We start from the raw sequence: 12,201 nt of genomic DNA, 5'->3' as shown, positions 1-12,201 counted from the left end.
AGTAGTTTCTTTATTCTCTCCATTTTACTTTTCTTTGTTGGACGAATGATGGTCCTACATTTAGTTTCAATGTTATTTCATAGGTGGAACATGCAAAGAAGGTGATGAGCATCCGGGAAAACCCTCGCTATTGCATTCGACAATGCTTGTTCCTTGTCGGTGACAATCACCTTTGGAGTATATCCCTCCACGTAGAATAACTTCACTTGTTTTAGTGCCCACACATAACTCTCTTTAAGCTCATATTCCAAGAAGCAAAACGCGACACTAAATGGAGAGTTGGTGGAAGTTTGTCCAACAATGTTCAACACCGACATTTCATACTTGTTGGTCATGTATGTGCAATCCATTAAAAGTACTTGATTGGAGCACCGCGCCAACTGTATAAACTTGGGATGAGCCAATATGAGATTCTTTATTTTTTTATCCTCATCTCCATTATGGAAAACCGAGTAATTATACTTCTCTCCAAATGCCTTAATTGTTGCATTTGATTTCTATTTTCCCATTGCTGATTTTTCAATTTTGTTTTGGCGTTGTAAATGGTTGGTAAAGTAGAAACATTCAATGGGTTTAAGCGCTTTATATGACCGAGTATATCAATGGGTTTCATACGGTTTTCGGTCATGGAACTTACAATCATTTTTTCTTCATCATTAGGTACACTCGCAAACAACTTTCTCCAAATACCTTTCCTTGTTGTATTTAAATTAAAGTTTGAACGGGCATTTAGTATTCTTAGTGAAAGTAGTATTCTTCCTATTCGTCTTTGCTTTATATTCGGTACCCTTTTTCACATGGCTTTTACTTTCTCCACTACACTCGCAAACCATTTGAAAGTGTCGGTCATTTGTTGATCAATTACAAACTATAACACACATAATTAACTTGCCATGTTCTCTAGCCCATTGCTTTGCCTCATCTTTAAATTCCCATATCTATATAATCCAAGAACTCAAAGTTAGTAAAAAAAATACTTATTTATATGGTCCAAATGAATGAGCAACATATCTTTCCATTAGATTCAAAAAAAAAAAAACACCTACCAAGTCAGTCAATTAGTGATGGGAATAATCTTCAGTTAAAATTTCGTTTGCATCAGGTTGAGAAGGCATTGGGCTAGGTGGAAGCACGATCTATCAACCAAAATGTCACAGCATTAGTCTAAAAGAATAATGAAAACTACACTTATGATTGGGTTCTAAGAGCCACGGACCCCACCGTAAGTGATATTCCCAGTTGTAGGATCCGTATTTCCAATCATAAGAACAAAATTTAAATCACAAGAATCTTTACGGCTGGTAAATAAAAAATCGGACCCAGCCGTAATTTAAGTTACGGTTTGGAATTATACAAAACCCAACCGTAAAAAGTGCAATAAATACCCATGCAATAATTATTTACGGTTGGGTTTGGCATGACATTTTCCCAACCGTAATATGTCTTTTGTCCTATTGAAAACCAGTTACGGTTTGGAGTTCATCCAAACCTAACCGTAAATAGAGGTTACGGTAGGGAATGAAGCTTCAACCCAACCGTAACATGACCAGTAAGTCGGAAAATCTAATTTTTTTTTACATTCTTTAGCTAAATTCGAGCGAAATTGAACTCATGGGAGATAGTTTAGAGGCATACCTGTTGATTTTCAACCATTGGTTCTTCACTTTATCGATTTATTTCATCAATTGGTTGAGATTCATCATCACTTTGTGTTAAACCCTCTCTACCATCTAACAAATCATCCATCTATTAGTCTCTAACATGAGGTATGTAAAACTTGTTTTCTCTATCGTACAAAGATTCACCCACCTCGAATTGGTAACTGATTTCATTCATTTTGGTTGAGTGAATCAAAATCTAGGTTTTGAAAGAAATCTCCAAAAAATTTCTTTTTTTTTCTTCTCTCTAGTTTTCATCCCACAAAAACTTTGTCCCAGAATTCACAAGTATATAACAAATCCATTAATTTAATCATTATATAATTAAATTTAATTAAAATTAACTAAATAAGAGTTGTTTAATCATTACAAATTTATTTGAGATAAGGGGTTTTTAATATTACTTATGAGTGACTCGTTTTTGTCCTATTAACTGACGCCCTCTATTGAAATATGATGTCCCAATAATAACTTTCTTGTGAAATGTCTCCCCCAAGCGAATTTGCGAAGCAAAAATATTTTGCACTTATGTTTCTGACTTCCGTAGAAGACGTTGGATTATTACTCGGAACTAATTACAGCAGGGGTATTTACTTAATTTCCTGCCTGTCGTTTAAATTGGTTGAAAGAGAAACAGTTAGATTTGTTCACCCCATTGTCGATACCATTTCCTCAAGGCATCTTTGAATTCGCGAACATCTGATTGGTAAGGACGATATTTATTGTAGTACCTCAGATTTATATTCGAAATATCGGCGACCATTTTCTAATTGAATTTTGTGGTTTCTCATGATAAATTTGACGATTTTTTTTCTTTCTTATATGGATCTAGTGTCATTTGTGAATCTCTTGTGTTTTGTAGTTATCTTTTGCGGATTTTGTGAAAGTTAAACGTTGGTCGACTGATTCGATAGGTTTTTGTGGATTTTGGTGAGATTTCTAGGGTTAATTAGTACATTTTGCGTTTTTTTTAGGGTTTGCATTTAGGATTCCATTAGACATAGGTAAGGGATTTTTAGAATAAAATGTTCTAAGCAGATTTGATATTAAGCTTGTTGCTTGGCAAGAAATTAGTTTACTGTGAATTTGGATCCAATCAATAATTTGCTTTACTTCTTCCGGCACCTCCATCTGCAGGTTCAACAGCCACACCATGGCAGCGTCTTCCGCATCTTCAGGTGCAAAGTCAATGTTCCAATCTCTGAAAAAATATTTCAAGAAGCCATGGGAGTACACAGGACCCTGTGCTAGTCCAGAATATAAGCTTGCAGTTCCTATGGCCACTGAGTACCGTGTTTATTGTCCTGCCACTATTAGGGAAAAAGCTATCGTACCTACTGCTGATCCTGAGACAGTTTTTGACATCAAGTATTTTTCTCGAGACCAACGCCGTAATCGTTCTCCAATTCGCCGGACGATCCTTAAGAAAGCTGATGTTGAGAAGATGATGAAAGAGCAAAAATTTGATGAATCTGTTTTTCCTAAGGTTTATCTGACTGCATTCGTTGAGGAGGATTATAATGCAAGGGGCGGAGGATATGAGTGATCAATCTGTAAGGCATCTCTCTCTCTCTCTCTGTAATTTTTGAAATTATGGTTTTGATACTCGTCAGGCGGTGCATCCATAGGCATGTTACTTAATATGTGTCATAGATTAGTTTGCGATAGTGAACTTCACACACAAACACACACACGCGCACACACACACACACACACACACACACACACACACCCGTAGGTATGTTACTGAATATGTGTTATAGATTAGTTTGCGATAGTGAACTTCGCGCACACTCACACACGCACATGTATTGCAGACATGTGTTGAAATTGCTATTTGGGGAAGCTAGAGTTAGGTGTTGTACATGAGAGGTTTTGAATTTCTAGCTGAGAGATGAATCTCTGAATTATTGAGCCTTTGTGTGTTTGGGCTGATGCTTGAAAAGGCGGATTATCTAGAAAGAACATGGTAAAAGGCTTGCGACTTCAGTTCGTATTAGGTGGGAACAGAATAATTGATCCCTGCAATCAGCTAAAAATTAAAATAAATGTTGCAAGGCTTAGCAGAAGGACTGTAAGATCACACCAAATAACATACAAGTGCTAGAGATTAAGTTTCAGAAAAAGGAATAAAGTTTGGTTATTGTCACTCGAATCAATAGACATGTTCAATTTGTACAGTGGTTGTACAGGTTAGCGTGTCTTTGATGGCTTGTGTTTGGGAAGTGGGATAGAGTGTATCTGCCAAATCTCCATGGTGAAGGCTTACTTTAAAGGCTGATTGTACATTTGCTGTTAGTAGTTTGAATTTTTGGTCCTTTCATCAACTGTACATTGGCTTGTGCTTGTTATAGGGGGTTACCAAATTCCACGGGGTATTACCAAACTCCATATGATTTAAGGGCGGTTTGTGCTTGGTACTGGTAATCCCTCGTGAAATTTGATAACCCCCTATGGCCGCCTTGCTTTGATCTTCCAGTCAATGTGAAAATTGTAACCCCATTGATTGTCGAAGTATTTCTTTTTGGCAACTTCAGGTGTAGGATGTGTACCAGAGTAATAGAATCAATTAGTTTCTTGAACCTTTAAGCTCGTCCACTTTGTTCTTTAAAAGTCTTTATTTATCTTGCTATTAAAGCGCCTGTCATTTGTTTTATTGCTGGACAGGTTGATTACAAAACATAAACTTTTTATTTATCCTGAAAGTAAAAAGTGTGGTAGACTTAGTATTAGTTGCCAAAATTAAAACCACAATATATCCATGGCCAGGTATATTTCGATTTTAGGAGAGTCGTATTAATTAGCTGCACTACAGTTGAACTTTCATCAACTGTTTTTATAATACAAATTTGCCGAGGTTATCTGGATTAAATGCTCTTGATGGGTAATGAATTAATTGATGTTTAACACAATATCGTGCTCCAGTATCTCCTTGTTCAAGTCAATATTTGGATTGCATTTAAAGTTCTCAGATCCATTTAGTACATGTAGTCTGGGATGAGCATCATCAGCGAGGGTTATTCCTTGTTGCAACACCTTCTCTCCACTTAAACCTTGGAGGCTGGTTATTTTTGCATTAGAATCCTTGCAAACTGAACTTTCACAGTCAATTGAGAGTACCAGTGAAATGATTGAAATCATGTTCTTCTTTGTTTCTAGTGCTAGGGATTTGTGTTCGTTCTGCTTATCTACAAGATTGCAAGTTTTGTTATTGACTTTTTGGTATCTTTCAATTCGTCACAAGTATTTCTTTTTCTTTGTAGAGTAGCATATCGGAAAGTGACCATCACACATCTACTTCACAGCTTGCTGACATGTGGTGGAAAAAAGTTTTGGCGTCCGAACCGATTGTGGTTAGATCAAGCCTTTAAGTGCGACTGCTCTTTCCTTTTTTGTAAACACATTTCAGTAACATTTACGTGAAAATCAAGTTGGATGATGGCAAAATAAATTATGTAAGACTGTACATGTCTTTTGACTCTGCGTTTGTTACGCTTGCCAACTCTGGTGCACTTACCTTTGTTATTGTTTAACTTGTTTTTTTCTTATCTCTATTGGAGCATTAATATTTTCATCAATAATTATGGGCTTGTGATTTTGAACAATGTGAAGTCTGATTTCTTCCCATCTGAAACCGGTCCACTTACTAGTTGCACAGAGAAGTGGGGATAATTTGCATCTCAAACCAAAGAGTACGCGATAAAGATGGTGAAGTTCCTCACAAATATTGCGTGAATAAGTTCGCTGAAAGTTACTGTTTTGCATTTAATTCTAATTCTAACAGTCTGGCGGCAACAAACAATGCATCCCGTTTGATGGAGTGGCCCGTCACCCGTGGGCTGCTAGGGTGAATTATTCTCATCACACGATTCACACCAACAAATACGGGGACTGCTTTTATGTAAAGTAAAATCCAGCAGGAGGCGCCTTGAAAAAGTTCACTGTTTCGAGAGGAATTCAAGGCTCATTTCCTCTTCCTTCTGTACTTGAAAAATTGGAGTTGGATCGCCTAACGAGATACACAACGCTGAAAACTCAGTCTTGGTCTTTGTTAAAAATCTAAGCTTCAAGTAAAAACATTTATCTCAGTGCAAATTTGAAGAACACATTTGAAAGAAATTTACTTCTTTCTTTTGTTTCATTTATTGTTTCATAATTTTTTGACCCATATCATCGATATCTAATATCCACAGGACCACAGCCAGAGATAATGCAGTCTTATTCCTGTTCTAACAATTCTGTATACCAATCACAAATTACAATCAAAATGGCATAACACTACAAATAATTGAATCATTTCGTACTTTCTCCCTCTCAAATGCATGCTAGATATTGTAAACCAAAGCATCAATTCTGGGATCTACTACAAGTAACAAAGAATGAAGAGACGTTGTGTAAACAAACAGGGAAGCCAAATACAATTTCGGCCAAGTATATGTACTATTTATATTGTACGTCTGAGCTAAATTTATCTTGGATAACTAGGAAAATTCAGTATCTACAACAGGGAAAACACAACTTCCAACCCCGGTGCTTTCGCAAATGTCTTCGATCAGGTTTCACCATTTTGACTGGGCTGCTATTCCACTCTGAATGTAATCTGATGACCAAAACCAAAACAAGGTCTAAGTTATCAGATCCAACCCATTCCACTGAAATTGTTTCTAACAGATCATGTTCAGAACTGAGAAGTGATATCCAAAACCACTGTCCTCCAAATTAAATAAATGTTTGTGGGATTCTGTCCAGACGAAAGAAGTATAGAAGACATTATGTAGGAGATAAAATAAATAAATGGCACTGATAATGATTTCACTTACACGGGGAAAGCGAAGGATCTTGTACTGGTTGTGCTGCTATCTGACCGGTGGGATATGCTACCTGAATATGATGCAGGATCTGTGTAAGCTAGTGGACCTGAAAAAGGACCTGCAGACGAGAAACTGGATTCTCCATGACCATGTTGAATAAAGAAGCTACGGCTTGAAGCTGTCTGCGAATCTTCTTCAAGACCCAATATATTTACAGTGTGAATAGCTCGTTGAAATTCACTCTTCTGTGTATTTGGATCTTCTTCCCTGCCACTTGTTGTTGGTGGCGGCAAGGAATCAGAATCCAAGGTAACAGTCCCAGCAGTCTCATCCTCACCGACTTGGTTGCTGTTAGTTGATTCATCTTCTTGTGCGGCAGTAGATGACCTCAAGGAGTTTGCAGACCCTCCATCTTCACTCATATCCTGTGACGTGATACATATACAGGTTAAAATCAGTCGCATCCTAAAAAACTGACATAAGACTTGCAAGCTCTATTCAGAAAAGAGAACTTGGTATCCAGAATCTGGTCATGGTATATCCTAGTTTTCTCTTTGTGTGAACATTTTTTTTCTTCTGGAAATTGGATCTTTAAAGCTAATTATACCTATCATGTAAAACGAAATCAAAACTGAGGATTCAAGACTCTCCGGGATCCTTCAAGTTGCTGGTTGTTAGTCTCTATTAGTTTTTCCTATCCAGTGTGAGTTTTGGGTTATTGCAATTATATTCCAAAATAATACACACAAAAGAAGTTTCAGCATAACCTTAATCTACGCGAAATGAACCTCATACATCCATACATTCCAGTTGAGTACAGAACCATGTACGAAATTCCTTGCGCGTGATACTGATGGAGCTTATTCAAGTCTATAGTGCTTTATTACATCTAGTGTTCCCCTGATGAATTACTTTGTGACTTTTCAAGTGTGGGTAACAAGAACCTATAACTTCAGTTAAACAATTTGTTTTCTGCATACAATTAAGTTTATCGTTTGGGGATTTACAAAAAGCACTATCAACAATAACCAATCAATCACGGTTTCAAATCCTCCATTGGTGGGGGGGACGAATCAAAATTTGGCTCTATCTGGTCAGGTACTAGCATAAATTTCAGATAAGCACCACATATAAGCATATAACTGCATTCGCTGATGAAAAAAAATCTGGTATCATAGAATTATGGAACAATTTTAAAACATGAAACGTAAATCAGATGATATAGAGATGAAGTACCTCATAAGATTGCCGTTGACTTACGCTGCCATCAGTGTCACATGATACACGCGAGGAGTTATTGTTGTCACACTCTTGTATGGGAAATCCACTTTCAACCCTGTCCTTCTCTTTGGAGGCTATAGTCAGACTCTCTTCTCTTTCAACAAAAGAAAGATCCTTATCATTATTATGCTGAACATCGTCGCCATAAATATTGCATGATTCATATGGGGAGTCAATTTTGCAACCTTCTACCAAAAATCTGGTTTGAACCTTTAAATCGTCGGAGACCATATTCTCATCTCTTGCTTTGACATTTCCTTCATCTAATTCAGACACACATTGGTTGGCACCATCCATCTCAATTTGACAATCGATATTAGGCTCTGTTGTGTGTCCCATATCTTTTGCCAACTCATTGCTTACTTTCATATCTGGTTCGAGGCAGGTGAACAATTCCTTATCTGGCACTGCACCATTTTCTATAAAAATTTTGTCTACAGAAGGAAGTCCCTCATCAATGCAAATATCCTTGATGATGCTATAAGATCCCTCTTTGAAACAAACAATTAGCTCTGGCAGTTCACATTCTGTCACAGTTTTATCAGTATAGAGTTCCATTTTTTTCTGAGACAAATTGTCATCACAGGAAGGATCAAGAAATGGGTTAGTAGAATTTGCAGACTTGTTTTCAGCAACATTTACTGAATCTTCGCCATCGCTTAAATCATCCAGACCTGGTACCTTCCTGAAACTATTCCCATGTTCTTCAGTGTACAACTCTGTTTCTTTCCCTGACAGTATCTCATCACTAAGAGGGTCAAGAAACGGGTTGGTAAAATTTCCAGATTTGTTTTCGACACAGTTAATTGAGTCTACGACAGCGACTAAATCCTCTGCATGTTGTTCCTCCGTATACAAATTTGTCTCATTCTCAACCAATTCCTCATCACAGAAAGGAATAATAAAAGGGTTGATAGAATGTTTAGTCTTCTTTTTTAAGTTACTTTTAGAACCTTTAACATCTGCCAAATCATGCAGACCTGGCATCTTCCTGAATTCATCTACATTCCGTTCAAAACTAGGCAATAGATCTCTCTCGTATCCAGGGTGACCGGTTCTCGGATTAAACATGATTTCATTTTTGTTTTCAATGAAATTTCTATGCCTCTCTTCTAATCTTTCAGTCTCCATCTGCAGGGCCATTAAATCATCAGTGATTGGCGAAAGATAAAACAATAAAGGATCCCTGAATGTAAGGTAAATCATCAATCTAGCTATACAATTTAGACATGATAGTATAAGAATAATAGCACGAGAAAATAAGAGACCAATTCATCTAAATCACCACCTTGGAAACTTAAATATCATTACAGAAAAATAAACGTTTAAACAGATTGCAGACACATTCATGGAGGCAAGAACAGAGGATTGCCAAGTCTCATGGTTTATTTACAAAATCAAAGCACAGGTAGGACTCATAAGCTGCTTGATTACACGAAATGATCAAAGAATGCAGTATTTATAAACAAGATTTAAGAACCAAATGAACAATCAGTACTCCAATGAGGCAAATACAACTTGGAAATCAATTCACCAATCATTTAAATTGAAGGTCTTCATAGATTGTTTCTCATGTGAACAAGATCATATTTCATCATTGAAAGATGAAATCATTTTCCAACATCATTATGCCACACAAGAAAACGGATGCAAGGAAATACACAGATATGCACTTCTCAAATACTATAAATTGCTTATGAATTTAAACTACACAATTTTAATTTCTTAATACCAGAACTCCTTGAAGTTCCGAAGACACTTCGAGAAAACACGCTAAGTCTAGTACCTTTGTTTTGATTGATCAACCTAACAGAAACAATCAATCAAAGGTAGCTGAAAGAGCCCGAGCATTGTTAAACAACTGTCTTCCAGGCTTAATTTTAAGAAAGAAAATAGATTAGTCCTCCTTCATCTCTCTTTATTCTAATCAAGATTAGGTCAACCATGAAACTCACATGGATGCAAGATTGAAGCCTCCAATTAAGCTAACAGATAAAACCAAATGAACATATACTTTTCTGATTGTGAACATAATAAAAGTCACTGAAAAGATAAAGGAACACTCAAATACAACCAAGAAAGTAGCATGAAAAAGACAAACAAAAAGGATCATATAAAATTCCAACTCCCTGTAGAAAATAAATTTTTATGGCCATTTGAACAAGAAGTTTTGAGTAACAGTAACCCCAAAGTTTAGCCTATTTTCTAGAGAGAAGATACAATCAAAAAAGCAGCAATCCATGAAAAGTATAAGTAGAAAAAAAAAATTAAGGAAAGAAAGAACTTACCCTAAGTAAGGATCAAACACCAAAACCACTGAGGTCACAACCCTATCCATGAAATAAATAACTGCATGTTGAAATCTTAGATTTGTTTGAGGTAATGGATTGAAGTAGTTCTATAAGTGATTCTATAAATACTGAGGATGTTTGACACATAACTTTAGCTGGATCTAGAACCAAAAGGCAAGATTCTCAATACATAGTGATGCAGAAAGAAACAGAATAATGATCTTCCCAAAAATTCAAAAAACAGAATAAAAATTATCAAAATGAATGACAATGGCAGACGGAACTGAAACTAACCCAATAATTTCAAACAAAATAATAGAATCAGGGGAAAACAAAAAGAAACAATAACATACCCTTTACTCAGTCCAACAATAACAACATCTTCTTTTTTATCTCTTCATCATAACAGACAACTCGTTTCCTTTCCTCTTCAACCAAAAAAAAAAAAAAGTGTAATAAAAGTATAACAGATTAGAAACAAAAAGATACAGAGTTGATTCCAGACCATATAAAATCAAACACAAAATTATTTTTATTGTATAAAGAAGAATCTAAGTAAAACCAAAAAGTACCTAAAAAGTTTAAACTCTTCAGACTTTCTATCTATCAAAAAAACACAGTAGACTTCTGTAATTGAAGAGAGAGAGGTAGAAGAAGATTAATGTTTAGAAGTATGGATGGATTGATTAAATCAAAGAAGCTAATAATAATAAAAAGTCCAAATGAGAAAGAAGAGTATTTATTATTTTCTTTGCCTTCAGAAACGTTTTCTGTCCTAATTAAGCGGCCAGTTACGGTATTAAATATGGACATCACAGACTGTATAGCAAAAATTTAAGATATCTTTCCATTTGTTTTTTCAGCCTGCATTTATTTCTCACTCAATAGCTATTACTGATTACTGACCTGTGCATTTTTTTTTCAGCAGTGTACCGAAATATAAGATTTTATTTATTCCACCACTTTTTGATTGATGATGATGATTTAAGATCTTCTTCTCTTAAGAGTTTGATTATTAATGAAATCAATACAGTTTCTTCAATACTTAAACACTAGTTACACAGACCGATCTGAAAGTTTAGAGAGAGAGAAAGAGAAGCATCGGATCTCTAAAACATTCTTTAAGATATCTCAGAGATTTTATTTTTCAAACTTATAAAACTATTTCGAAGCTTCTTCAACAATCATATCATATCAAACTGGAACCACACTTTTTATTCAAATCAAAACATCAAATACGTTAAAAAAAACCTGATACTACGCCGGAAGAATGTGAGAGTAATACCTTCTTTTTGGTCTGCGAATCTGACGACACGTCATAAAATATGGAATCTGTGAAATTCCGATTTCTTCTCAAGTCAAAGCAATCCAGGTAGTTTTCTTTGTTTGTAATTTTCACTTCTGTCACCGGAAATCTGGTTTAATATCGCCGGAAATTTAACACTTGATAGAATTGAAGTAAATAAAGTTCGCTCAGTTAATCAAACCTCTTTCAATATTAAAAGTCTGATCATGATAAAGAAGTGGTAGAGCAGTTTACATTTTACAACTGTTTTTGGTGGGCCCCATCACATCTACTTGATCGAGTCCTTCCTCCTTTCTGAAAGACAAAAATTAAGTATTAAAAAAAAGTCAGAACCACTAGAAAATGAAACTAGTTCGTGTAAACCAGCAAGAAGAGGAGGTAGTGCTGTTGGCAGCTCGAGATACAAATTTTTGAACCTAACAATCTGGATAAACAAGGGGAAATGTCAATTGTTAATCGACGGATAGAATTGAAGATTTTGTGTGGGGTCTGTGTTGGTAGACGATGATGAGGAAGAAGACAAATGAAATGTCAAAGTTAAATGAATGGGTGGGATGAGTTTAGGACCACATGTAGGGAATCCTAAAGTTGGTAGAGCGGGTTATACACTTTCATTAGCTGTTATGCACCTGGCTTTTAAGTAGAAGAAGGGCTTTTGACTTTCGAAAATGCTCTAATCAATTGTGTACCAGACCCATGCATAACACGAAAAATAAACAAGTATGTGAAGGAAACTTTTTCATGCTTACTCCTCCCTAAATATGTTTCTTTTGGAGCAAGTTTTATAGTGAAATCCAACATATTTTAAGCGTGGATGAATTGTGGAATGTCAAGTCCAGTGGTTTTCGAGTTGT

The 12,201-nt window shown here is 35.9% G+C and overlaps 2 protein-coding genes across 8 annotated transcripts; one reads left to right on the top strand and one right to left on the bottom strand.

The window, feature by feature from the left end:
- Nucleotides 1-2,237: 2,237 nt before the first annotated feature.
- LOC113298452 lies at nucleotides 2,238-5,263 on the top strand. Of its 2 annotated transcripts, none has more exons than XM_026547206.1 (4): nucleotides 2,238-2,364; nucleotides 2,521-2,588; nucleotides 2,796-3,211; nucleotides 4,927-5,263. In XM_026547206.1, exon 3 carries the CDS (start codon nucleotides 2,812-2,814, stop codon nucleotides 3,202-3,204), a length of 393 nt encoding a protein of 130 aa, XP_026402991.1. In that variant the 5' UTR covers nucleotides 2,238-2,364; nucleotides 2,521-2,588; nucleotides 2,796-2,811; the 3' UTR covers nucleotides 3,205-3,211; nucleotides 4,927-5,263. The 2 variants fall into 2 exon arrangements, with proteins under 2 accessions (XP_026402991.1, XP_026402990.1); XM_026547205.1 differs by having other exon boundaries at nucleotides 2,249-2,364; nucleotides 4,922-5,263.
- Nucleotides 5,264-5,833: 570 nt separating this feature from the next.
- LOC113298449 lies at nucleotides 5,834-11,603 on the bottom strand. Of its 6 annotated transcripts, none has more exons than XM_026547200.1 (6): nucleotides 11,327-11,600; nucleotides 10,395-10,469; nucleotides 10,039-10,099; nucleotides 7,706-8,881; nucleotides 6,479-6,894; nucleotides 5,834-6,258 (listed from the first exon to the last, which is right to left on the bottom strand). In XM_026547200.1, the coding sequence occupies exons 4-6, from the start codon at nucleotides 8,879-8,881 to the stop codon at nucleotides 6,150-6,152; spliced, it is 1,701 nt and encodes a 566-aa protein (XP_026402985.1). In that variant the 5' UTR covers nucleotides 10,039-10,099; nucleotides 10,395-10,469; nucleotides 11,327-11,600; the 3' UTR covers nucleotides 5,834-6,149. The 6 variants fall into 6 exon arrangements, with proteins under 6 accessions (XP_026402985.1, XP_026402986.1, XP_026402983.1 ...); XM_026547201.1 differs by having other exon boundaries at nucleotides 10,039-10,080; XM_026547198.1 differs by lacking the exon at nucleotides 10,039-10,099 and having other exon boundaries at nucleotides 11,327-11,599.
- Nucleotides 11,604-12,201: the final 598 nt, after the last annotated feature.

Source organism: Papaver somniferum, chromosome 7, assembly GCF_003573695.1.
Source record: "Papaver somniferum cultivar HN1 chromosome 7, ASM357369v1, whole genome shotgun sequence".
In the NCBI taxonomy this organism is placed as follows: domain Eukaryota; kingdom Viridiplantae; phylum Streptophyta; class Magnoliopsida; order Ranunculales; family Papaveraceae; genus Papaver; species Papaver somniferum.
The sequence above is the reverse complement of the archived record's forward strand: the minus strand, read 5'-3'. Positions and strand labels throughout refer to the sequence as shown.